Genomic DNA, 26,360 nt, shown 5'->3' with positions numbered 1-26,360 from the left:
CGAAGCCCACAAAATCAGCAAGAAGCAGTGATGAGAGACCTTATGACACTGCATTCCCACCCATTAAAGACCCTAAGCTCTACCAAATTTTATAAAAAGGTGGAATGTGATGATTTCAGTCACATACAGCTGATACTTTCAGATTCTAGGGGCCATCCCTGTGCAGACATGCCTCAGGCAGAAGTGTCTAATGGCCCCAAGGGAGGTTAAAGGGCCACGTATGACCCAGGTGTGGCATGGATTACATCATCCATGTGTGACTCAGCTAAGCCCTTGAGCGCATTCGCGTGCCGTCATTTGAATATGACGTACCCACATCAACCACCTGTGCACATGTGCTAGGCAGCTTTTAAAGCTGAATGTGCCATCTTCCTTTATCTCTCTCTGCACACTGACTTCCCCAGGCCTGTATACACCCCCTCTAATAAACTCCTATGTGGGTTTGTTGCGTGTTCTGTTGTTTCTTTTCACTTGCACCAGGTAATTTTACCTACAGAAAAGTTCTAGAGTCAAAGTAAGCCAAAAGACTATGCTATTAATGGCAATAGAACACTCCCTTAATTTTGGTTTTTCTTCTGTTCCATATGAGGTAGACCTTCTGACATGACACAGAGATCTTGTATTTTTCTTTAACAAGCATCCTTGGCTTTAGAAGAGAGTCACACTCCAACTTTAAAGTCAGCTTTACTTTTTAATTGAACTGGAGCTAAAATAAGACCATTTGTTTTTTGTTTGTACAGAACAGTAATAATAAGCAGTTGGGAAGATTTATGAAATTCTATCCTTTTAGAGGTGTGCCAATTTACTCATTTGCATGTGGCATTTTCTCTTGATGATTCAACCTTCTTCAGATGTCTCATTTGTCCAATAGACTCCAGATATCTCAGTTGTATGCTTTTAATCTCCTGGGGAAAAAACAAACAAACAAACCAAAATGCTGTCCCTACCTTAACTTTGGGGTGTTGCTTTTTTTGGCAGGTAATATTTTTAAGGCAAAATGCTTTTTGGTTTTTTTTTTTTTTGGCAACATGAAAGTATTGTCTCTTAATAAATTATTTTCATACCTGAACAAAGGCATTATAAGTTAATTGGATTGAATGGCCAGACTGTTTAATGAACTAGTACCTCTCCTTAATCAAGGGGGCTCTCTTGTTTGAATCTTATCAATCTTGATGGTATCCATAGCTGTTTTTCTCCTGTAAAAACAAAAGTAAAACCTCTTTCCCTACATAACACATATCCTGGGTTTCCATTCTGAGGTTAATACATCTTAAAAATATGCAGACTTTTAATTCAGCATTTTATCTACTACCCAATGCCTCCCTGCAGCTGACTTTTCCCATTAGCATTTACAAAATTTAAAGTCAATAAAGCACTGTGAAATCTATATCAGGGTCCTTATTACCCATTTGTTTATTAAGCCTATCTTTTAAAGTGAGATTAGATCTTTTTATAACTGCCTATCCAGTAGGATTGTGTAGTATACCTGTAATATGCTTTATGTAATACACAAAACTATTTCATTTTACTAGAGATATTGGTGGAACACTGTCAGTCTCAATTTGTACAGATAGCCCCATAATGTCCATAGCTTCTAATAATTGTATGATTAAAGAATTATCCTTTTCAGAACTAAAGCAGTTGCTCATTGAAATTCTGAGTATGTGCCTATGGTATGGTGCAGACTTTATTTTCCAAATTTCAAAATGAAGTACATATATCTTTCAAATTTCATTTCTTTGAGTACCTTTTGGGTTACATTTGGATAATTGTACAAAGCACAATTATGACATTTTTTAAAAATTTATTTGGCTTGTTGCAGTGACAGAAAAAAACCTTTCCTCAAACCCTTGCTACTAACAGTGTTTCTTATGAAATTCTGAGACTTCTACCAATAGCTGATCAATTTAATTATTGCCTTGTGCTAGCAGGCCTGGTAGATTTCTATGGGAAGTTATATACAAGGGGTTATTTCTACTTCTAATTATTTATTGCAAATGAATAAACAAAGTTAATTCTGAATCATTTGGAATAAGTTTAGTAGTTTTAATATGTAAAATAACTGCATATTGAGTAAGTGCGTATGTTCTGGAAAATTTAATAGTACCATGAGAATAGCATATAGTTCTGATTTTTGAAATGGATCAAAGGGCTTTCAGTCATTTTACTTAATAACCTGTCTTTCCTGATTTTTCATCAGTACAGAATGTAAAAAATTGGTGCTCCTTTCACAATATGATAGAGAATCCAATTAGTTCTTTTTATAAAAGTCTCCTGCTTTGGGGATATCTGTTGCTAATCTTTCCCTAAAAAAATTACTTTAAGCTCTTTGCCAGAGCTCATACTCTGCTCATAATGAGGTAATTTCGGCATTAGTAAATGGTGCTACAGTTTCTGCTGATTGCTGATTCCTTTTAGAATCAATTCAGAATATTTTTTCTAAATAGGATTTTAATATTCTTCCTGCTTGTGGCTTTAAAAATTTATTCAAAGATATTATCTTCTCTCTGCTAAGAATTCCTGTAGAATGAGTAGAAGAGCAACTGGGATACAGTCAAGGTCTGGATCCAACCAATCCAGATGTGCACCTTATTTCTTTACTCCAAGAGCCAATTCTCTCACCCTCAGCTGTTTATTTTCTCGGGCTACTTAAATCTTTATTACCTTGTAAGGTTTAAAATAAATTACTTAGCTCTTGAGTAGTTAACCCAATTTTGGGCCATAGCCATTTAATCTCTCCTAGCAATTTTTGAAAATACTGAGTTTGTAATTGATTTCTTCTGATTTGTACTTTCTTTGGTTGAACTTTCTGTAACATTTATCTTATATCCTAGGTAATTAATAGAATCTTCACTTTATAATTTTTCAGGAGCAACTCATAATCCCCAACAAGTTAAAATTCTCTTTATCAAATATTTTTTTCTAAGGTATCTGTGTCTAAGATTTCATTCACTGAAAAATATAGATTGGATAAACTATGAATTATTTCAAATAGCTGTTGCAAAAATATTGTCAAAGGTGGTACTTTTAAACATCCTTTGTGGAAGAACTGTCCATGATGTGGTTTACCCTAAGAATGAATTTTAAATATCTCACAAAATATTGAGCACTACAGGGAAAACATTTCAAAGACTCACTTCACCCTCAAGGCGTTTGTTTAGCATTCATGTTCCTCCAGAGAATGGAAACAATGCACGCTAGTAAAAACCATTTCCCTTATATCCTGCGCGCGTGCGCGCGCACGCGCGCACACACGAAGTTTCTGACAAATAAGAATCAGTTGATTCTCAAATCTACATCAGGTACCCAATCAATCATTCAGACCTACTCCAAGGTTGGGTAATTCTCACATTGCAAGCATTTGCTAGTAAATGTATGGTGGTACATTTTTAAAATGGGCACTGTTATTGTGCTAAAATGTTGGAAGTATCTAGTTGGGTAAATGAGAAATAGCATAAGCAAAGATGTATGGTCTATTGGAGACATCTAGAGAAACCTGTAGCCATCCTCTCCTCCCATGTCCTCTTTTTTTTTCTGTTCTTTTCCTGCCACATCACAAGTGCTCAAAATGAAAGCATAAAAGAAACAATTTAGGAACCTTTGTAAGTTTTAAATTCTGGTTCCCTCCAAAGCCTTGTGATAGTTCAGCATTAAGGAAATATTAAGTACTTAAGACATATTGTATGCAGTGCTCTTTGGAAGTCAAGTCAATAAACAGGCAGCAAGATTTCCTACTTCTAGTGGGTAGTATGGCCTGCAATGTGGAAGTGGGGAATTGAGTTCTTCCAAAGCTTGAGGAGAAATCCAGACACAATGCTAACAGTAGGTCTGTCAGATTCTCTACACAAACAGTGTAGTTTACCTCCCAGCCAGGCAAAGGTACAGATTAACAGGCAGTGTGATGTATATGGGCGGGCGTAGAATAAGTAGCAACAATGAGAACCTAAAGCAGAAAGGTTAGGATGTACTCGCATATGACAGCAGAGTAGATTGCTGTGGTCACTTCTGAGTGGCATCAAATACATTTTGAAAGGCAAAAGGCTGGAGGGTAGGCTATGCATGGCAAGGAACAAAACGATAAGACTCGAGTCTTCAACAGCCACAGAGAAAAAAACCTAAAGAACAAGTCTTTTCCAGGTACTCACCTCATCAAGGCAAATGTAGACACTGACTGTCACCAGGAACTCAGTTCAGTGCAAAGGAAATCTGAATGTATTAAGTCTCTCCATTCAAGAGATCATCTAGGCAAGCCGCATGTAGAAACCCCCACCCCTACCCAACCAAAGTTCAGGAATCAGGAGCAGACAGCAAAGCACATCAGGGCCTGAATCTCAAAAATCAACCCAGATTTGCACTTTTGGGAGAGGGGGTTGATCTGAGTCTTGGGACTCACACACACAGTGTGAACACAGGTCCAGACCTGAATACCTAGATCTCTTGGAATTTTCACTCAGATCATTGAAAGAACACTGAAACACAACTACTAACATTTTAAGTAGCTACCTAGTACAAGTATTTTCAGTTTCCTAAAAAACACGATTTTACCCTGAAGAGTGTTTCCACACATTTCTGAAATAACTGCACAATAGAGTCAAAACATTTTTATTACTTTTTAGCATCATTTTGTATACTTCTGTACAAATACAAGAATAAAGCCATATTTACAGGTGTTGAAAAGAAATCTGGATACTTAAACCCAGCACCTAATTACAGTAGCTTGAAGTAGGAACTGCAAGACTCTGGTAGGCAGAGTAAAGAGTCTTTCCTGCATGTCCCCGTAGAGCTAAGGTATTGATAAACACAACATGGAATAGAAAAAGCAAACTCATTTGCTTTTTTTTTTTTTTTTGAAAAGCCTCTCTTCCCTAAGATTATTTTACAAACAAGCATGAAACAAAAGTCGCCCATTTAGGGACTCTTAAAAAAAAAAAAAAGATCATTTTCCTTTTAAAAAAATGAGTAAGGAGTATTCTGTGTGCTTACATATTACTTTTAAATTTACAGCCCCAAGTTTTGAAACCAAGGTAAGACTAAATAGAAAAAAAAAAATAAGCAGAGATGCCATTTTCTTCAGAGGATGATTTTCTAACAGCTTTATCATCATCCATGTGGTGACAGTAGCTACAAAGTTTAAATATTTGCTTTTTAAATGGGTGGTAGGGGGAGGAGGAATGTCTTCGAGAGCTATCCAGAATTTCTAGTTTTCAAATTCTTTAGACCAGGTTACATGTTCAAATTGATGGCAACTAAGGATAACCTGGGATATACTGCACCTGCTCTAACAGCTATGCCTTAGTCACCTCAGAAGGAGCCAGGCAAAGCATGTGTATTAAAGTTCAATATTTTACTACAAAAATGCAATTGGAACAATTACAAAGTATTTCTACAAGAAACCGAAAATTAAGCATTTTTTCTTATATACTTAACTAACCCACTAAAGGCTGTAAATTTTAAAACAAACAGGAATAGAGTGACATAATAAGGGGAGTATTGAAAACAAAAGTCATTTATGCAACTCACAAGTTAAGCTCTACCTGACCACAAAAGCAAATTCTGGGTCTCAGCTTGACATAGTTCTTCAGGATTCTATTTACACATATGCGCACAATTCAGCAGATGGTAAAAACTCCACAGGTATGAACATTTCATTGTAACCCCTGACAATGCTCTCTTCTTGATATTTAAAAAGTACTTGTAACAAGAGGAAGTTAGCTTCTAAGGTAAAGTATCCCTCCTCTCCACCACACCATAGCATGTTTGTTAGCAAACACCAATACTTTCAAGATTTGCTGGTAAAGTTAGAGTTTCAATATTACTTCCCGTAGCTTAAATATAATTAAATGAATCTAGTCAAAGCACAAAAGTAATTTTTAGAAGTATTTCAGAAAGTCAACATTGATTTTGGAGCAAAACAAAATTCAGCCCTTGGTGATTGTAGATCTGGAAGCACACAGCGTACCAACAATGGCAAACAAACAGAAAACCCTCTTAAGTCAGAAGTTACAATTTTGAGTTTAAAAGACTTGTCTGAATACAAAAGCTTCTGCGATTTGGTATAACAACACTGGCAGTGTCATGCTAAGGCCATGTGACTAACATTTTTAAGCAAACGGGGGGGGGGGGGCAAGGTAGTTTTATAGTAGCAGTGGTTTCTTTTTTTAATTTTAAAATACTTTAGGAAACAATATACAAAGCTGAGCTTTCCCACCATTTCTGTGTAACAGCAGGAAACTCCAATTATACAAACTGAGCATTTTGTGATGGCTAAGAAAAAGCAGTCAGCACCAGACTTGGAAGAGTTAACTATAACGCAAACATCCTTCAAAATGAAATGTCATAATAGCAAGACAGTAAACCAGCTTGAACAAATGATACCACTTGGGAAGTGACTTCATCATTCTTGTTGAATTTCACATTCATTAAACATTTTCCACAATTTATTGTTAATATGATTTAAACAAAACCTCCCTTTTAGGAATAAATGTATTAAGATATAAATATTCAACAAGAATAGTTATGATAAAGGTTCCCCATGTAGTCCAAATTCTAATATGCACTGACCGAAGGAAAAGAAAGTAACAAAATTTATTTGTTTAAACATGTTTATTACAACAGATACAATTCACATCTGACTAGCTTTGCTTCCTTTTCCCCTCCCACAACCACGTTCATTGGGCCACTTCCTTATATTTGAGCCGTCAATGCACTTTCAGCACACTTGCCCAGCAGTACTTTTAAGTCCATTCTTACAGGGTGCAAATGGATTTCAATAATTTATACAAACATGTGGGTTATGCTCAATCACTGCAACTTCCAGCTACTGTACACAGGAATGAGAAGGCTCTAGAAAAGTGCCACAGCAACAGTGCCCTAAGAAAAGAGAAGGGCACCTTAAAAATGGATAAAATCAGGCCAAGAACTTCAGAGGGAATGGAACATACAGGAAACGAAAACATTTCTTTGCAAAACAAATGAGCAGCACTGCTCCTGATCAGGTCCAAGTGTGGAACAGCTGTCTCATGATATTTGTACACTGCTCAAAATTGTATCCTTAGACACAGATCGCCTGGCGCTTGCACTGGATTTTTGAAAATGCAAGATTTCTGAATGATAAATTAACCCCCCAGATTTTTTTCTTTTTTTAAAAAAAGCTAATTTTGCAGACAGGTTCTCATGTAAAAGGCTAGGTATTTAGCCACCTCAGCATTGATTAGTTTTGGATGTCTAAGCTCTGTTACACATGGCTTCCCATGGCTTCACTCTACAAAACATATTTACAATGTGAAGATACATCTACAAGAAATCTACATTTCAAGGGTTTTACAAATCAATCATGTATCTTTCCCCTGAATTGACTCTCACAGATCCCCATCCCCTTGTTATTTCATTTGCCCAGCTTAACGGTCCACTTAATGCAGCTCAAAACGTTATGACTGGGCAAGAGATTTACAGTTCCTACAGGATATCATGTGCAATTATTCACATCTTCAAACCATGAAGGAATTCTGATTTTTTAGCTTTTCGAGTTCCTTTATTTGTTGTCTCAGAAACAGTATCCTGAAATATAAAAACATATTAAGATCTGTATGTTACAGAAAAACTATAAAATGAATACTAACATTGAATGATTAAAGTCTTAGCTTACAGTTAAGAGCACTTGACAAATCATACATTAAAATACTGGAAACGTAAGCTGGAAATTTTCTTAATTTCCTAGCATTAATTTCAATATTTACTTCAAATACACAGAATGATTTGAAATATTTGTATGTAGTACAAGCAAAGAGGTAGGTAGTAATTGAGATAAAGCTGTATTTCATTTACTCTTGCTCATATTATTATTAAGGTTAGAACTAAACAGACAAGTCTATAATAATTACTAACAGATGTAGATAAAACGTATGCCAAATATAAAATCTATCATTTCAAATATACCTATGCTACCTAATTTTATCTACATGAAATATCAGATAAGTAGTATAAGCACAGGGGAAAGTTCTAAGTTTGCAAAAACACTGTATCTTGGCTAGAAAATATATGTCTTTATTCCCAACGGATCTAAAAATATAAACAGCAACCTCAGATTTTAACTGAGCCAACTTAACCATGCAATCTACAGCTAACCTTAAATCAAGAAGGACATTTCTATTAGCTGCCATAAACATCTCATTTTTAATGTAATGATTCCTTCTGAAGCAGTTTTAAACCAAGAAATCAGAGTTATAAACCTAAGAGAAAAACTCCAAATAAAGAGACTATGAGGCACCATAGTACTCAGCAGGTAGACTAAATATTAAAAATGCTTCTAGAAAATGATACAATTACAGATCATAAAGATCTCAATTTGATTTCTATAATGCCTATGTCTGACCTAAAACCATGTGAACCTCAACCTCCTAAAATAGACAATGGTGTGTTTCTTCCTCATTTAGGTCATTCTACACTCACCAGCTACCCTTTTCTTAGGGTTACAGACACCAACAAGGATGCCGTCACCTTAGTCAAGCAACAGCAAATACCCAGGCCTTTCTGCTGTGTTCATCTTAAATTTGAAAAGCTCAGAAAATGAACGATTCCTTAGGTTAAACTGCACTCTTCTTAGCTGAATGAGTGTGTCCTTCTTGTCCTCTCCTGCCCTAGGATACGAAGCATCATCTTGTACAGTATAAACAAGCTGCACATGGTATCTATACCCCAACTATTTAATCACTTTGTCCCTTTCTTAAGTATCAGACTGACTTTTCGTTATTGCAATGGTTGTATTCAAGAAGCCATTATTTACTAAATAATACAATACAGGCATGATGCTGGCAGTCCCATTACACAGAGATCCTGCAACCTCCCACATGACATTGACAATTTACTAAATTTACTAAAAGTAACTGAAAAGGTTAAGAAGTTTAACAAGTGTTAAAAAAAATTAGAAGCTGGAGTTACCAAACTTTAGAAAGAGTTTTCTATGAAATTATAGTAGATTCATATTGATTCTATTATTGTAATTCAAACCTGAGAAGCCATGAATGAAATTAAAACCTGCCCAGATACTACTGTCCCAATAAAATTACAGGATTTGCTCCTAATTAGTTTTAGACATCTGATGTGGGGTCTTTACTTCCAGCAGATACAGGCAGAAGAAAAACCACTATATATAATTCCTGCAAGGACAATTATTTCAGGGGCTAGAAAAATTATTCAGTTAAAGAAGCACTCGCTGCATAAATATGAGAATCTTAGTCTGTATTCCCTGAATGCATGTTAAAAAGTCAGGTGTGTGGCAGCATGTGTCTGTGACCCCAGTACTGGCACTGCAGAAACAGGGGATCTCTGGAGTTTGCTGGCCAGCTTGCCTATAAGGTCTAAGAGATACTGCCTCAAAAATACAAGGTGGCAAGCAACTGTGTGGTAACACGCACAAACATCAACAAACATATTGGCTGTCATGTGCTGTTTAAACTAACAACATGTTTATTTCAACCCACTGACCAGAAAAATGGAAAACAAAGAACAGTTGGTAGGAAGGTGACTTTAGTTTATCTCATGGGAGTGAAATGCCTGAAAAATCTCTCAATCAGGAACTCATTGCCTGATTTCTTCTTTTCTTATCGACATATCTATGGCTTTCCTCTTTTACTTTTGCTTACAATATGCTTATTTAACTCATTCAATCCATTGCAGGTGATTCATCATATGGGAAAATACACATGCAAACACAAACGCACATGCACCAGCAAAGAACTTACCTCTGCTCTCGCAAAGTTGCTTGAATTTCACATACCCGAACTAAAGATCTCAAATTTTTTAATTCAGTACATATTTCTGACATGTGAACACTTCCCATATTATGGGCTTCTTCACGCAATCTTGATGCCTATAGTTAAAGGAATGAACATGCACAAAAAAATTTAAGAACTTAATACTAAAAGTGCAAAGTGATAAGTACAAAGTTTTTTCAGTGGTGCAAAGTGTTTTAGCTTTTCCTTTAGGGTACTTAAACCGGGCAGTGGTAGCACATGCCTTTAATCCCAGCACTCGGGAGGCAGAGGCAAAGGGATCTCTGTGAGTTCGAGGCCAACCTGGTCTATAAGAGCTAGTTCCATGACAGGCTCCAAAGGTACAGAGAAACCCTGTCTCGAAAAACCAAAATAAAATAAAAATATATAGTTTTAGTCAGATTAGGTACGGTTTTAGTCCATCCATATTATCCTAGCACTTACCAGATAAGTGATGATATTAAGTTCCAAGCAAGCTTTGCATTTACATAGTAAATTTCAGATCAGCATCACACAGAAGAAAAAAATGAGAAGTGAAAAACAGCAAAGAGGGGAGGAGGGAAGACAGGAAAGGGAGAGACATACCTGTTTCTCTGCATGGTCTGCAGGCCACCCTTGAACATGTTTTATGAGATTATCATTGAAGTGTGCTGCTAGTGTAGGTGTTAATGAACACGCAGGCCGAGCAGATGTATTCTGTGGTACAACTGCTGCATTTGATGCATTACTACTGGAAGTATGATTTGGACCAGGTGATGGACTTCTCTGGCTACTGCAAGAGAATACAACTGAATGCCTAGCTGGCTTCAAAGTAATTTCTAAATACTAGGAAACAACGTGTATTAATTTTTAAAAAGTCCAAATTCTTATAAAAATTTGTTTTTTCTTTTTAACTATGCTGATCCAAGATAAACTAAAAAAAAAAGTCTTTGGAACATTACTGTTTATATAAAATTTAAAATTCAAGTTGCAAACAGAATAGTTGACTTCAGATACAACAAACAAAGCAAATATCAAACTTTCAAAAGTCACAAATGTAAAGCATGTGCAAATACTTCATAAATTTCTAGTTAAAGTGAGGTATATCTGTTCAATATCAAAATATTCTTCAATCAGAGGGTGAAATGAAAATCAAGCAAAACACAGCCATTTCATTAAGAACTCCAAGTGAGCACACTGATAAAAATGAGACCAAAAAAGTCACACACTAAGATTAGTTGTCTTCCTTTAAAACTGAATGGCTTGGGCACACATGGGTGAAAACCCAAATTTCAGTCACTCAAGATAATTTCCTATCTGCTGCACCAGACAACTTGGTGTTGAATGGATTTCAGCTATTTCCAAAACGTAAATCTCCCAAAAAAGATTTTTCATCACTGAAGGTAAATTTAAAATAACACTGTATCCTTTAAGGTTGTTTAAAGAGAACTGCCCAATACTCTCCCAACGGGAACATTACTAAAGTAGCAAGCTTCCAAAGGCAATAACATTGAAGGGAACAAGTCTCATTTGAATGTATACATTTTTTTGTTTGTTTTGATTTTTCGAGACAGGGTTTCTCCGTAGCTTTTGGTTCATGTCCTGGAAGTAGCTCTTGTAGACGAGGCAGGCCTCGAACTCACATAGACCCACCGGCCTCTGCCTCCCGAGTGCTGGGATTAAAGGCGTGCACCACCACCGCCCGGCTTGAATGTATAAATTCTTAAATGCTTGCTTAGAACACAAATATATATATATATATAACCAGTCAAAGCTGGGGACTAGTGATGCAAACCTTTTCTCCCACCACTTGAGAGGCAGAGGCAGGCAGATCTCTGTGAGTACAAAACCAGCCTGGGCTACAAAGAGAGTTCCAGGACAGCCAGGGCTGTTAAATAGAGAAATCCTGTCTCAAAAAACCAAAACCAAAACAGTACAATTATTTTGCCACTTCACAGCAAGAAATAAAAACAGTAAAAATCAAGTAAAAAACATTTAAATACATTTCATTTTGAAACTGTATTGTAATAAACACAGAAAGAGCAAACATAATACAATCCTATATAATAATATTAAACCTGATTTGTATAAGAAAGGTCAGATTTGAAGATATTAGGAAAGAGCAACACACCAACTTTGGAAGTGAGGGCTTTCGTTTTTTACTTCATCAACACTCTCCAAACTTGAGTAGGCTATAAAGCAAATATAGTACCAAACATGAAGTCGTGTGCTTTCCATGCATTAAGTATCACATATTTTAGTTCCACAAAATAAATTTTAAATTTCTTCAAATAATCCAATTATAACTGCTGTACAGTCTTTATGTAGATGGTTTAACTCTTTCAGTAAAGCCACCCTGTCAATAAGTTCTTCTGTGAAGTCTGATCATGTACATCTTGCTCAAACACCACAAAAATGCCACATTAAAAAAACCCAACTAACCTTAAGCGCTGAAGACTTCGAGGAGAGACAGGCTCATGACCCTGCTGCTTGTCAGCAGTTACAGGCTGCTGTGTGGCCGATTGTGACACTGGTCCTTGCTTAACTACTGGAGTACTAACCTAAAAATGTCAAAATTGTAAGACAGGTTTTAACCAACCCAGGCAAATAGTAAAAAAAAAAAAGATAAGCAAAACAAAATAGTTAACAGAGTTGTCACAACATTGGTTCACTACATTAATATTGGTGATGCTTGTTTGGCTTTTACATTTACACCCACATCAAGTCAACAAGCTAAAATTAGCTATTTCTACAAAGTCAAATTAAAATTGTATGTGTATTTGCCCATGTAGGTTAGATTTTTTTAGAGCTGGTGCTAGATGTCTGGGAGCGACCCATACTGAGCGCTAGGATCCAAACTTCCACCTCTCTTCAGTAACAATAACTCTTTCACAACTTAGTCATCAGTTTGCTCCCAATATTAAAATTTGAATCGTTTGTTTTATAAAACATTCTATAGTAAAAATCACCAGAGCACATTATTAACCCAACAGAAAAAACTATTATTCAGTAATTTTCTAGTATACAATAGCATTTCTCTTTATGACACCTAAAAAATTAAGCATTTTATTACTGGAATACAGATATTCTGATTATCAAAATGTATTTACAAATATACATTGATAGTGTGTGTGTGCACTCAATTTGAGAAATGTTCAAAAGATGTTACCCTATAGATAGAAAAAAAATATATATATGTATATATATATATTTTTTTTTTCACATGTCATGGTCAAAGAAAATGAAGTTTTAATAATTCTCTCTGAAAATTTCTTCCCTTTATCAGTAAAAACAATTAAATGAAGAAAAATAAAAAAGATATGAGCCCACAACTTTTACACACAGAAAGCTCTAACCCTAACTGACAGGGTACCTAAAAAAGTTGAGAGATGACTCAGTGGAGAAAGGCCTTGCTATACAAATATCAATACAAGACTAACAGCCCCAGAACTTTGCAAATATCAGCCCTAGCACAGAAGCCAACCTAGAAAACCAGCACTCAAAAGGCAGAGGCAGGATTCCCTCATCAAATTGGCTAGTCTCATTAGCCTTAGTCATAATCTCTAAGTTCAACTAAAAGACAATAATTAGGTGAACAATTGAAGATGAGTCCATGTGTGTATAAACAAGCCTCTACACATAAATACATAAAGAGAAACAAAAAAACAAACAAAAAACCCAAACAAAACCAGAGTCAGAAGAACTGGCAGCGACTTATGAATTGTGGTCAAGATTCAAATATGTGAGTGGTAAGTAGCAAAATAAGTGTAACATTAGTAAAATCCAGTTATACTCCAGTTATATTTTAAAACTGTGTTCTAAGCAGGTATTTATGGAACGCTTTTGGTACCTAAATACAGCCAGTAATGTTAGGAAAAAATGCTCTGTGTATTTAGAAGGACCTTCACTTTCAATTCTAACTCCACCACAAAAACTAGACTTACACAAATATTTAATTTTATTAAATGAAGAAAACAACATGTGATTCTCTGGCAAAAGCTAAACATTGTCAAATTCTTATAAGGTGGTTCACTTTTAGGAAATTTTGGGAGGAAAAAAAAAAACACCAACAAAAAACCCAAAACCCAACAACAACAAAAAGAGTCTAGAGAAATTTGATAAATGCTAAAGATTCTCCCAAAGACCCTGCATACCTGAATTCCATGTCATAATCACCAACATAATCAGAAATAAATCACATAGTACAATTCAGACTCAAGTCTTCTCATCAGCATGACCCATCTAATGTCACCTACTAGTTAGTTATTCATTCCATGACTAACTCATTCTCATAGGGCCATTTCCTGAAATGTAGATTGTAAAATGTGAATTTCTACAAGTCAACCATTTCCATAATTCCTACCTTTGGCTGTGATGAAACAGGTGGAGTACTAATCAAAGGTTTGATAGGGACTGTGTTAGTCTGGGGTGTGCTTATTCTTGGAGACACATAGGATCTTGGGGATGAAGCATCGGACGTTAGAGACATTGGAGACTGATTAGATGGCTGGGCTGTGAGAGAACAGAGTAATTAATATCAATCACCCCAAACAACCTTTCCTTTGCAAAGACACAAGTGAATATCAGAAGCTTATATCCTCACTGAAGGAACAAAGCCTCACTAGAGGGCAAAGTCCCTTCCTTCTCATCGTGGAAAGCTAAGCCTGAACCTATTCTCACACAGGAGCCTCCTTATCATGCTTACTTAATAATTATTCTCCACTTAGGCTCAGGAAGTGTCAATAATACCCTGTCTCATGTGGCTAGCCAAGTGGACTTCTACTCCTCCTCAACATGCTGTGTCTCCCTTTCGGATCCATTTGAGGCGAGGAGACACTAACTAACTCAAACGCAAAAGTGGTTTCTGCATCTTCTAGTCAAAAGTTGTCTAACAACTCAGGGCAAACTTCCAAGTCCTCAAGTATGTGAGACACTTTAGAAAAGACTGAGGGTATAGTATAGCTTTCTTTTTGAGTAAAATGTATTAGAAATAATTTACATTTTAACTTACATATTTGGTATATTACAAACACATTAATACAAGTAAAGACCAAAAATAAAACAAAAGGAAACAAACATAGTTGGGAGCAAGCCCATTATCAAAAATAAAGCAAAACCATAATTCTAACTGGTATTTTCTCAAACCAAAAACAAACTTTCCCTTAATTTCAAAACAAAACAAAATGGAAAGAATTTTATAAATGACCTAAGAGAAATAAAGAATACCTTGTGTAGAAAGCTGGGCAGCTTGAGAAATCAGAGAGGTGATGTTGAAGGCAGATGGTCCAGCAGTAAGAAACTTGTGGATGATAGACTGCAGGGAAGCTTGTGTCACAGCTGCTGTAAGAACTTAAAAATATTCAAAATCCCATCAAAATAAAGAAGTTTACCTGCCATTAGTGGCTGAACTGAAACTTGAAAATGCTAGTAATAGTAAAAAAGACAAACTGGTTTCATAAATATTCAAAACAAAAGCCTGGCACACATAAAAACATGAGCATAAGGACTTGAAATGATGGGAGGAAGAAAACAGGAAACAATAAAGGTAAGTCAGTCACCTCAACTCAGCTGCCAAGAATAGTAGGTGCCTATGTAAGTTAGTGTTTCATACATTATTGGCAATCAATTGAAGAAATGGCTATTTCACATGACTTATTTTTTTCTACAAGCTGACCTAACAAGTCCTGCATAACAATAGTCACCATGTTTTAAAATTGGATACCAAAACAGCTGGCATTTAGGAACACTATGTACTTTTAATGCCTAAGAATGCTTTTTACCACAAAACTAAAGAATATAGTATGTATCATGCCAGGTGGTGACGGTGCACACCTTTAATCCCAGCACTCAGGAGACAGAGGCAGGTGAATATCTGTGAGCTCAAGGCCAGACTAGTCTACACAGAGCTAGTTCCAGGACAGGCTCAAAAGCTACAGAGAAACACTGTCTTGAAAAACCAAAAGAAGAAGAAAAAAAAAAAAAGAAAGAAAGAAAGAAAAAGAATAGCATGTATCCTATAGGATAAATCAAAAAAAAAAAAAATCAAGAAGTTGAGAGTAACAAGAAAACCAACCAGTGTGAAACTTATCTACCTTCTGGATGAACATAAATCACTTAACACTACTGTCAAAAGAAAATGCACAAATAGACACCGATTAAACTTATATTTTTATAATTTAACATTTCAGTTTTAGTATTTTCAAATTTAAACTAGTTTCTTTTATGCTCAGACTTCTAATGAGATGGTCCAAATACTTAAGAAACAGTGAAAAATCAGATTAAAATGAATGTAATCCAACAAACAGAAACACTAATAAAAACAAATACAAGTACTTCTAACCCCTCTCTCAGAATTTCTAAGCCCGTTGTATTAGGAGACTTGAAAATTGTACACAAACACTGCTGACTGCAACCAAAGGCATTGGAGGCAGCATACCCTAACATTTTGAAAAGAAAACAAATATCACTGTTGTGTTGAGAATAAATAATAAATTGCTGAGTTTATAAATAACTTTGCATAATATAGATATTAATGTTCAAAATTATTATTATGACTCCTTACCTTCATTTATTTTGGATATATCCACATTGGAATTATTAAGCTGTAGCGTGGCTTGTAAAGCAGGAAGCAACTGTCTAAGAAGATTTGGGTCCTGAAGTAAAGGAGGTATTGGTGATTGTGGCACAGGAGAAACAGGTACTGCTGAAGACGAAGTTGGAGGTGCAGATGGGGGGTTCTGGCCAGAGGCTGAAGATGTGGAAGGAGTTGTGCAAGAATGTGATACTGATTTGTCTCCTGGAGCAGATTCTAAATAAAAGGGAGATGAGGTTCAAAACATTGTCAACATCAGAAATTAAACACAATCATAGCATCATCTTCCACGTGCTACATACTTAGTACAAGATGCATTTCATTCTCAGGAAATTATATATAATATACTGAGGTAGAATCTCTCTCTCTCTCTCTCCTGGGTTTCTCTGTATAAACAGCCCTGCTGTCCTGGAACTAGCTCTTGGAGACCAGGCTGGCCTCAAAACTCACAAGAGATCCACCTGCCTCTGCCTCCCAAGTGCTGAGATTAAAGGCGTGCACCACCACCGCCCAGCTGAGGCAGAAATTTTTATATTACTATTTATCATTTATCCATTACCTAGTATTTGAAAATAAAAGATAGATGAACGTGTTTGGAAAGCCGCCATCTCTATCTATGTGTATATTCAATGCACCTGAAAACAAAGCACCAATAGCCTATTTTTTTATAGGATTTAACAAATTGGAAATATAAAGATTTTATCAATATCTGGAGAAAAAGAACACAGCCGGCAAGATACCCCCTGCGTGACTAATACTAGTCCAATTTAACTTGTGTGGCTATGTTAAGTGGGAACATGAAGCAGAAGAAACATTCCGAGGTCATGCCAGCATGGGCAACATTAAGTGAGATCTGGTTTCATAGTAATAGCAAACCAGAATATGATTTAAAGAATTTCTAAATACCACTAGATTTTATTAAATAGACCAAAAAAAGGGGGAACAATTCAGAAAAGCAAGACACATCACATGGTAAAACTTAATTCTAACAATATACTAGATACTTACAGAGTAACGGAAACATTAACAATACTGAAGGAGACAAAACTTGGCCACACTGAATATAATTCATAACATCTAGAAAAGGTGAAGATAAACTTTCTTCATGGCCTGCAACTGCTCTCAGATATTGCCTTCAGAGAAACCATAACACACACACACAGAGAGACACACAGTAACTAAGCACTGCTCTTTATTTTAGTTCAAAACCGGTAAGTGAGCTGGGCAGTGGTAGTGCACACCTTTAGTCCCAGCACTTGAGACAAAGGCAAGTGATTCTGAGTTCAAGGCCACCCTGTTCTACAGAGTAAGAGTTCCAGGGCAGCCAGGGCTATACAGAGAAACCCTGTCTCAAAAATCAAATAAGTCCAATAGTGGTGGTGCACACCTTTAATCCCAGCACTCCAGGGGGAGACAAGCAAATCTCTGTAGTTTGAGGCCAGGCTGGTCTACAAAAGTTAGTTCTAGGACAGGCTTCAAAGCTACGGAGAAACCCTGTCTTGGGTTTAGAACCCCCGCCCCGCCCCCAAATCAATCAATAGACACCCCAATCAATCAACAGACTATGAACGTTTGTTAAAGCATCACTTTATGTATACACTTAAAAATCATATACATATTATGATTGATAAGGCTGCATAAATAAAATCAAACGTTTATAGAGTCAAGAACCACTGCGTAAGACTCACACTGTTAACATGATCTTAAACACCTGTATTTAATTCTAGGAACTAAACAGGGCGCTTTCAATTACCATAAGCTTACTGAGTATCAGTCTTTTCACAATACCAATTCGATGGTCAAAGAACTAGGAATAATACCATTCTAATGTATAGATTTCACAGCTACTTTCCCAGTGACAGGCTAATAAACTTATCAGCTCAGAAGCCCTTAAATAATTTTTCAAACCCTAAGTTTAGCAGACTGCCTATCACCTACTTCCCAGTTTTGCTGGCTTGGGTTCATAGACAAATAAAAGAAATGTTATTGAAATGATAACAATTTATTTTTAGGAAAATCTGTTGTCACCTACTGTGGTTTAATTTAGGACACCTATTACTTATTTGTATTCATTAAAATTTATTTGTACAAATTATAATTAAGACTTTTTAAGATACTGTCCCTTAAAAAGCATTCTTTTACTTTCTTCAGAGAGAAAAAAATGCTATTTTATTTACTGCACGAATTATCAAATCAGTACTTACATTCCTATGGCATTATTTTCTCCTTTCATTGTAGAGTTTGCTCCCTTGAAAGGCAGGGTAATGTTGGTAAAGGTAGAAAGTTTTCAGTTTTGTTCTGATGCTGCTGTGTCTACTCAAGAGCTTTCAAACGTAAGAACTTAAAAATTCTGCAGTATTATTCCTTACACCAAATAAATGAAACTCAGAAAAAAAAATGACACTAGTACGTATCACCATAAAGAAATAAAGTGGAATGTAGTACAGGAGTAGAGAACATCCTTAATCCCAGGAAACTGAGTCAGGTGGATCTGAGTTTTAGGGTAGGCTGGTGGACAAAGAAAATTGTAGGGCAGCCAGTGACTGAGTAGCCCAATAAATAAACAAATAGATGACTGATTGATAAATGAGAGAGAGAGAGAGAGAGAGAGAGAGAGAGAGAGAGACAGACAAAGCTAGGCAGGCCTTTACTCCCAGCACTCAGAAAGCAGAGGCAGGTAAATCTGAGTTCAAGGCCAGCCTGGTGTACAAAGCCTAGTCCAGGGACAGTCAAGGCTACACAGAAAAGCCCTATCTTGAAAACAAACAAAAAAAGGTGCAAAAACAAGTTTGCTTCTGAGTGCTATTACTTAATAGACTGCTTATCATAACTGCTTAAGTTACATAAAATATACTATAATATAAAGCAGGGCATGCTCCACTTTTAAAATATATTTATACAAGAAGGTTTATTTATGCTTTTACTTGTAAATTGTTGACTTGTACTTCCAATTTTTGTCAGAAGAGGGAGGAACTTACCTACATTTAAACGTGAAAAGAGTTCTACTGATAACTCTTCCAAACTACCCTTGGGAGAAAAAAAGCTAGTCAGAACGTATTCCATTTCTAGTCTGACAAGTAACTCCCTTCTGGCATATAGTAAGGTTGTAAGAATTAGGTAATACTAATTAATTCTCTGTGGTGTTCTGACAATAGAGAACAGACACATGGAACTCCAAAGTACTGCTATATCCAATGAAGAATCATATTCTTATTTTGCACAAGGGTTTGTTTCATGAACCAATATATAGCAGAAAACCAAAACAGTAAGGTAACAACAGCACCTGCTGTCAACACACATACACATGAACATATCTTTTTCTACATGTGTGTAACCATACACAAATAGTTTGCGATTGTTACTTCCATTCAACTGAGAAAATCTGCAGGTAAGTTAAAAGTATGCCTGTCAATTCCTGGCAAAGCCCCCACAAAATGAGGGAAGTTAAAAAAGGTATTCTTAAATTGACACACTAAAAGAACAAACTCACACATTTGCAACATTCTATACAAATACATTATTCTAATTTGATATTAGAATATCAATCTTGTTTTTTTGCATGTGTCACAGAGTTGTATTAAATGTCTACAGTGAAATTTACCAATTTGTGCAAAGGTAAACAAGCATTTTTGGAATATTCAATGCTCACATTATGAGCAATTATCTTCTATTATTCTTTTTAAAAAGCTGTTTGTGTTACACTTTTTAAAAATGTCACCAAAAATGTACAAGTTAAACATACTTCAAAATTTTGCAAACAAATTTAAACTGATTACAAAAAACATACTTTACCAAATTACCTAGTATATATTCAACAGTTTATCTCTTTCTAACCCCCCCTTTTTTAATGAAGATCATAACCTTAAAGGAACTTTAAAACAAGGAATAGGGGGCTGAGGTTGGTCCACATTAGTCAATTAATGTCCATTTTATGTCAACAACAAAAGGCCATTCATGACTAAACAAAGTCTAGGGGGTTCTGTCATATTTTACTTACTCTGGGGCCATCTAGAACAAAATAAGGAATTTTAGACTAAGTAACTCACCCTGCATATTAATAAATGACTACTTGTTCCATTCTCAACCAGATTATTAGCTATGTGACTTAAATGTGCTATGAGCTGGCAAGCAGGTCTGCTTCCATACCTGTTTTGTCTTAGCAAAATAACTTAAAACAAGTCATTCCTTTAAATTACTAAATTAAAAACTTGCTAATTGAAATTTATCTAATATAGGCTTCCTTGACCAGAGTAATGTACAAGGACTCACGTCCATTGCTTGTTTTGTGATTTCGCAATTCTAGAAAGGACAACTAGAAGAAAGGTCATTGGGTGCTACATAATAAATATGATATGCTGGAATATCTAACGTTTGTCTATTCCTTGTTTGTTTGTATGATAAGACAAGCTAACCAAGAAACGGTCACAGTCACCTACCTAAACAGGTACAAGAGAAAACACTGGAACACTGGTTCACCGTAACACCATTATTTCCTGCAAAACTGAGGAGTTTCTCAGGTTTCCCCATTCTTCTGTCCCTCAAGCAAACACAAACTGCTAGTTCTCCATTAAACAGATCTATACCCACTGTGAGATTCTTTAATTAGATGCGCGCACACACACTCCTCTCTTTTTACAAGTACATTTTAAAACAGTGGCCGGTGCAGGTGTTTCTCCAACTCTACCATATTTATCACCACTATTTCAGGTGTCCACTTCCTACCTTATACAACAAACCACAAATGTCTTACTGTTTGCCCAGCCCCAGAGCATCACCAAAGATCAGTAAACCAAAGATCCTGCTTATACATCATTTACTATAGCACACTAACAAAGACAAACACATCAACCTGATCTGAATCAACAATTTCTAGTACACATATAATTGGGATTGGTTACAGATTCCTTTCAACTACCCTGAGGGTGAAAACCATATCCTGATCTGCAAGCTTGAATTATGAAAGCCTTATGAAAGGGGACATTTTAACAAAGCTTGTAGTGTCTACCACCCCCAAGTAGCTCTTGCCACAACTTTAACTTTTGAGCATGCTAAGGATATTGCAATAAGGATGGCAGTTTGGGTTACAATGTTTCCTTCCAATTCTTAGATCTGAGGTCTAATAGTAGTGAGGTTTAATTCATTTTATTTTCTGCTTCATGCTATAGTTTGCTAGGCCAGTATCTCCTTGAAGTGGAAAATCATGCTTTAAAATATCTTTAAGAGAAAACAGATATCTCACAAACTAACTAGTTAATAGCCACAAAACCTGAAAAATATTAAATGCAAAAGGAATGCACTGTGCCATCTGAATTCCACATGTTATTAAAACCACTGACTGATAACTGCTACTAACTCAATACTTGGTTTGGGTATCAAAGACAAAAAAAAAATGAGTCTTGAGAATTATTAAAAGAAAAGCCAAACGACTATTTTTAGACCTAAGTCTGCCTAGTAACATTCTAAAAGACTGAAAAAGAATTTATAGTTAAGATCTTACTCGAGCCAAAGGAAAGAATATTACAAACTATAATTCAACGTGCAGTATCTAGTAATAACAGCATACCTTTTCTCTCTGTTTTCTGTGCAGGGACAGAAGCTGTGGGTGTAGGCAGTTTTGATAAAGTAGATGCTCCATTGGCATCAAATGATTTCTTTGGCTGGTGATCAGACTGAAGCGTAAATGGACTAGAAGGAACAGTGCTTGGGGTAGCAGTTGGATGAACCACTGGTTTGATGGGGTGCTGTACTGGCGTAGAGCTACTGTGAGTCTCTGCTCTTGGCAGTCTGTAGTCTTTGTCATTGTGTCTGCTTGTTTGAGACAAAATATTCTGTGGGAGCAAACTACTGGCATCGCTGGAATGCTTGTCTTCCACTGTAGTTCACAGTTCGAAAAAGAGATGTTGGAATGACAGAAGGGGGAAGAAAAACATGCTGTTAGAATCCTGTGTTATGAACATCAGCTAATTGAGCAACATAACTGCAATTATGTTCCTTTTCATAAAACTGCAAGCCCAGTTAGTATCTGCAGTTTTAACAATGGCATAAATATCAATACAGCAAGTTTTAACTACTGTAAAGTATTAATCCATACTCAGAATCAATAGGTCAAATTGTTTAATGGATTCTTTGAAGTTAAACTATTTCAAAAACTTTTAAAACAGTTATAACATTTTACTCAAAAAACTGTTTCCAAAAATAAAAAGGCAAGAGCTTTTTTTTTTTTTTAAAAAATGGATCGTAGATTCATATAATTTACAGAATTATCCAGTGGTTAAATTAGAAGAGAACATTGGCATCAATAATATCAGGTTTTGTTTTTTTTTTTTGAATACTTAAGCTATTAATGTGGACTCTAAAGTGTTTTATTCAGGGCTTCCAATGATTTAAGATGGTTTAACATACACTGAATTGTATATGTTACACAATAGGTAGATAAATCAGTAAAATATTTTTAATAACACCGACAAGGGTAAAGTAACCACATTTCACATTCACATGCTATTCTGAAGTCCAACATATATAAGCATAATCAGAAAAACGTGCTTATCACCAGAAACTATACCAGAAGCATTTAAGCTCACAAAGTATAAGAAATAGTTCAAACTCTGCCAATAATTTAAATTCTGATATGGTGCTCCCACAAAATACAAAAGGAGGAAATTTTTAAAAAGCATGTAGACAAGATCATTAATTAAAGCAAAAAAACTCTAATATCAGAAAGAAACATCCAAAAAAAGAAACACCCTAAGATTAAAAGGATGGGGCAGGTTTTGACAGTTGCATAAAGGATGCCCAATGTTGAATACGTTTTTTGTTCCTAATCTAGAGCTCTTCTAAATCTTCAGATCAAGAAGGTACAAAAAAAAAAAAAAAAAAAAAAAAAAAAACCTCAAGCCCAAGTCAATTTTAAACTGTCACTATAAAACTACCACAGTACACTCAAGGTCCTCAATTATATCACAAAAAAAAACCCTCTGTAGTTATTGAATATATAGATTCAGTATGTTACACAACTCACTAATAACAGAAACAAACAGATGAACTTATGACAGTAGTATACAAAATAATGCATGCGCGCACACACACACCCCAGTAAATTACAATCTTGTACTAACAAAATACTATTTGAATCTTACTCTAGTTTCTTCTTTAAAAAATGCACCTAACAGAAACTCTCAGAGACATGTTCACCAGAAATTAACATTAATTACCTGTAACTTTTATTTTTCTTTACCAAAAAAAAAAACCTTTTAGTTCTATAACTAAAAGCAAAACATACAAAGGTCAAAATGTTAAGAAGAAAATTCAAAAAGACAGCAAGTACAGGAGCTGAAGAAAATGGAGCACCAACTGCTTCCTCCTATCCATCACAAGACAGCAGGCATTTACAGAAGTACCTCTATCAGTACCACTGCTCTCCAGACTTTTCTGAATACCGTGATGAAAGGTGTGTGACTAGCTAATCTAACATGTATTGATTTATAATACAGGACAATCTCTCTAACAAAGAATGGCCAGATCCAAAATACCCCCAAGAGCAGTAAGAAATCTCAATTGAGGTTGCTCTAAATTTACAGAAATCATACTATTAAGTACAGAAAGAAATAATCCAGAAGAAGAGAAGTGCAGAAGTCCAATTTTCAATAATCAGATTGTGGTAAAAACTCTACTACCTCTCTGCATGTAACAATCTTTCCACTCCTTTCATCTCTTGAAAGGAACACATTCTAAGCACTATTCTACTCAAATGTCAAACACACACACACACACGCACACATAGAACAATGACAGTGTCAAGTAACTAAACTTCCGGAATACTGATTTTATTACTACAGTACCTTATATAACTTAGTGGAAAAAATTAAACAGGAAAAAAATGAAACCTAATATAGCTGAAGTTCTTTCTCAACCACTAATTAAAAGTTTAAAAAATAGTAAACAAAGCATGTATCTCAAAAATATTCCTAGGTCAAGAGACTAAACGTTTAACATCCTACCTTTTTTTTTATACAGATCTACCTGTGTCTGTCTCCCTAGTATAGTGATTAAAAGTTGTGCACCACCATATAAAGTCTTTCTAACTTTTAAAATTATAAGCATGCCTTATTTTGAAATCATGAATAAGAAGCCAGCATATAAAAACATACATACATGGATCGAAACCACCCTCTGCCACCAAAACAAAACAAAACAAAACAAAACAAAACAAAAACATACATACACAAAAAATAACCCGTTCATCACTGTTCTTAGAGTTTACTGCCAAGGACCTGCTCTGCAGGGGGAGGGAGGGTGTTCAGGTACCAAAGAGGAAGTGTGGAGGGGAGTGGTGATGGGACAGGACACGATCTGAGGGTAAATGGGATTGGCTGTCAGCACATTTAATTGGAAAAAAAAAAAAAACCTATACGTTTTTGTTTTATGTTTGTTTTCTAGTCAGGGTTTCTCTGTAGCTTTGGAGCCTTCCTGAAACTCTGTAGACCAGGCTGGCTTCTAACTCAGAGATACTCCTGCCTTTGCCTTCCAACTGCTGGGATTAAAGTGCCACCACGGCCCAGCTAGACTACACTTTGTATAATTGTACATAGGATTAGACATAAGACAAGGGACTTACAAGCTGAGGTGAGGCTTGAGATCAGGGGTTGAGAAAGCTAGCCTTGACCTTGACAAAAGGCCCTAAGTTCCTCTTGTTAGAGAGAAGAATGACTTCTACAAAGCTGGAACTTTCCTCAAGTCCCCAAGGGAATGGAGACCTTGTCCAGATGCCTGACCTTGGGGGTTAGTGGGGAAGGACTTATGGGAAGCAGACACTATACTATATGTTATGGGCCTGTTTTCCTCATAACATTCCCAAAAGGGAAGGCCCTAATAAATTACTCTTTTCTCAATGTACTGTACCATTCTTATTTCTCTACATCTATTAACTGAATTCTTGCCCCTAATGGTTTCAAGCTCAAGATCTGAATTGTAGGCATTTCATCCTTGGAATCAGGTGTCTAGTAAATCTCCAACTTTCCTGTTCTTGGTGTGGTTAGTAGAGCACAATGGAATTTCTGGTTCTGTGGTGGCAAGGATTTTTTCTTCCCAAAGAATTACTTTTGTTTAAATAGGCTACCATTGTACATTTTTATTCTTTACCAAAGCCAACACAAAATTTCCCAAAGGGAAAGGCATTAATAATGAAAATCATTAAAAATGAAAGTAAGAAGGTGCTGGAGAAGTGTGTTCTGCAATATTAAAATGCAAGCAGCAATAGTAACCATGCAGTCCAAGCCAATTTACATTTATAAACTCCAAGCCTGGAGAAGAAAGACCTTTCAAACTTTAAAAATAAGAAAACAAAATATACTACCACGACTTTAGCTACAGACCCATGGACATAGACTCAGTTAAGGCACATATAAGAATCAGCCAGACATGGAGACATAGCCTTTCCTTTTTGAGAACTACCAGCCTAAAAGTAGTTACAATCAGTTGGTCCAATTCAGTACCTTCTAATTCTAGGATTTATTTCACAAGCACAATAGATTTTCCTTAAGTCTTGATTTTAAAAGTTCTTTTCTAGTCCACGCGTGTCACTCCTACACGATCCCCCTCCCCCGGCCAGGCTATCAATTGCATGAGACAAGAAACTATATGCTATTTAATTAACCAAGATAAAAACTTAGCTTCCTTTTTGTTCAGTTTCAGACAAAGAGCAACACAAGATTAAAACCCACGATTTATGTCTCAAAATGAAATGTACTGTAATTCTCTAACTTAATCTTTAGTTCTTTTATTCATATTTTGAAGATTTAATGTAGCTACACTAAAAAGTTAACCCTCACTAATTTTCCTATCAAAGAATAAATACCCCTTATTGAAAATTAGTTGTATACAAAGTACCTTAAATACAGGTTGAAGAATAGTTTCTGTAATAAATATTAATGTTTCTGTAAAGCCACAGATCACAATTTATACAGATCTCTAAACACACTGGAAATAACTTCTAAATACAGAAAATGAAGTTAGATCCCAGG

At 35.8% G+C, this 26,360-nt stretch overlaps 1 protein-coding gene across 6 annotated transcripts in view; it reads right to left on the bottom strand.

The window, feature by feature from the left end:
• Positions 1–4,586: 4,586 nt before the first annotated feature.
• Wac (WW domain containing adaptor with coiled-coil) overlaps positions 4,587–26,360 on the bottom strand; it is a 69,541-nt gene continuing 47,767 nt past the window's right edge. For 4 of the 6 annotated variants that reach the window (XM_041641496.1, XM_041641497.1, XM_041641494.1 and 1 more), the window contains exons 7-14: positions 21,905–22,213; positions 16,312–16,557; positions 14,976–15,098; positions 14,113–14,261; positions 12,192–12,310; positions 10,356–10,542; positions 9,741–9,868; positions 4,587–7,557 (exon numbers count right to left, since the gene is read on the bottom strand). In XM_041641496.1, coding sequence (XP_041497430.1) covers positions 7,488–7,557; positions 9,741–9,868; positions 10,356–10,542; positions 12,192–12,310; positions 14,113–14,261; positions 14,976–15,098; positions 16,312–16,557; positions 21,905–22,213 — 1,331 coding nt within the window. In that variant the 3' untranslated portion in view covers positions 4,587–7,487. The remainder of the gene's footprint in view (positions 7,558–9,740; positions 9,869–10,355; positions 10,543–12,191; positions 12,311–14,112; positions 14,262–14,975; positions 15,099–16,311; positions 16,558–21,904; positions 22,214–26,360) is intronic. The other 2 variants (XM_041641495.1, XM_041641499.1) reach the window with 2 other exon arrangements.

The sequence above is a fragment of the Microtus oregoni genome, unplaced genomic scaffold, assembly GCF_018167655.1.
Source record: "Microtus oregoni isolate MIOR12 unplaced genomic scaffold, Mior012 000070F_ref0000104, whole genome shotgun sequence".
NCBI classification, from domain to species: Eukaryota; Metazoa; Chordata; class Mammalia; order Rodentia; family Cricetidae; genus Microtus; species Microtus oregoni.
The sequence above is the reverse complement of the archived record's forward strand: the minus strand, read 5'-3'. Positions and strand labels throughout refer to the sequence as shown.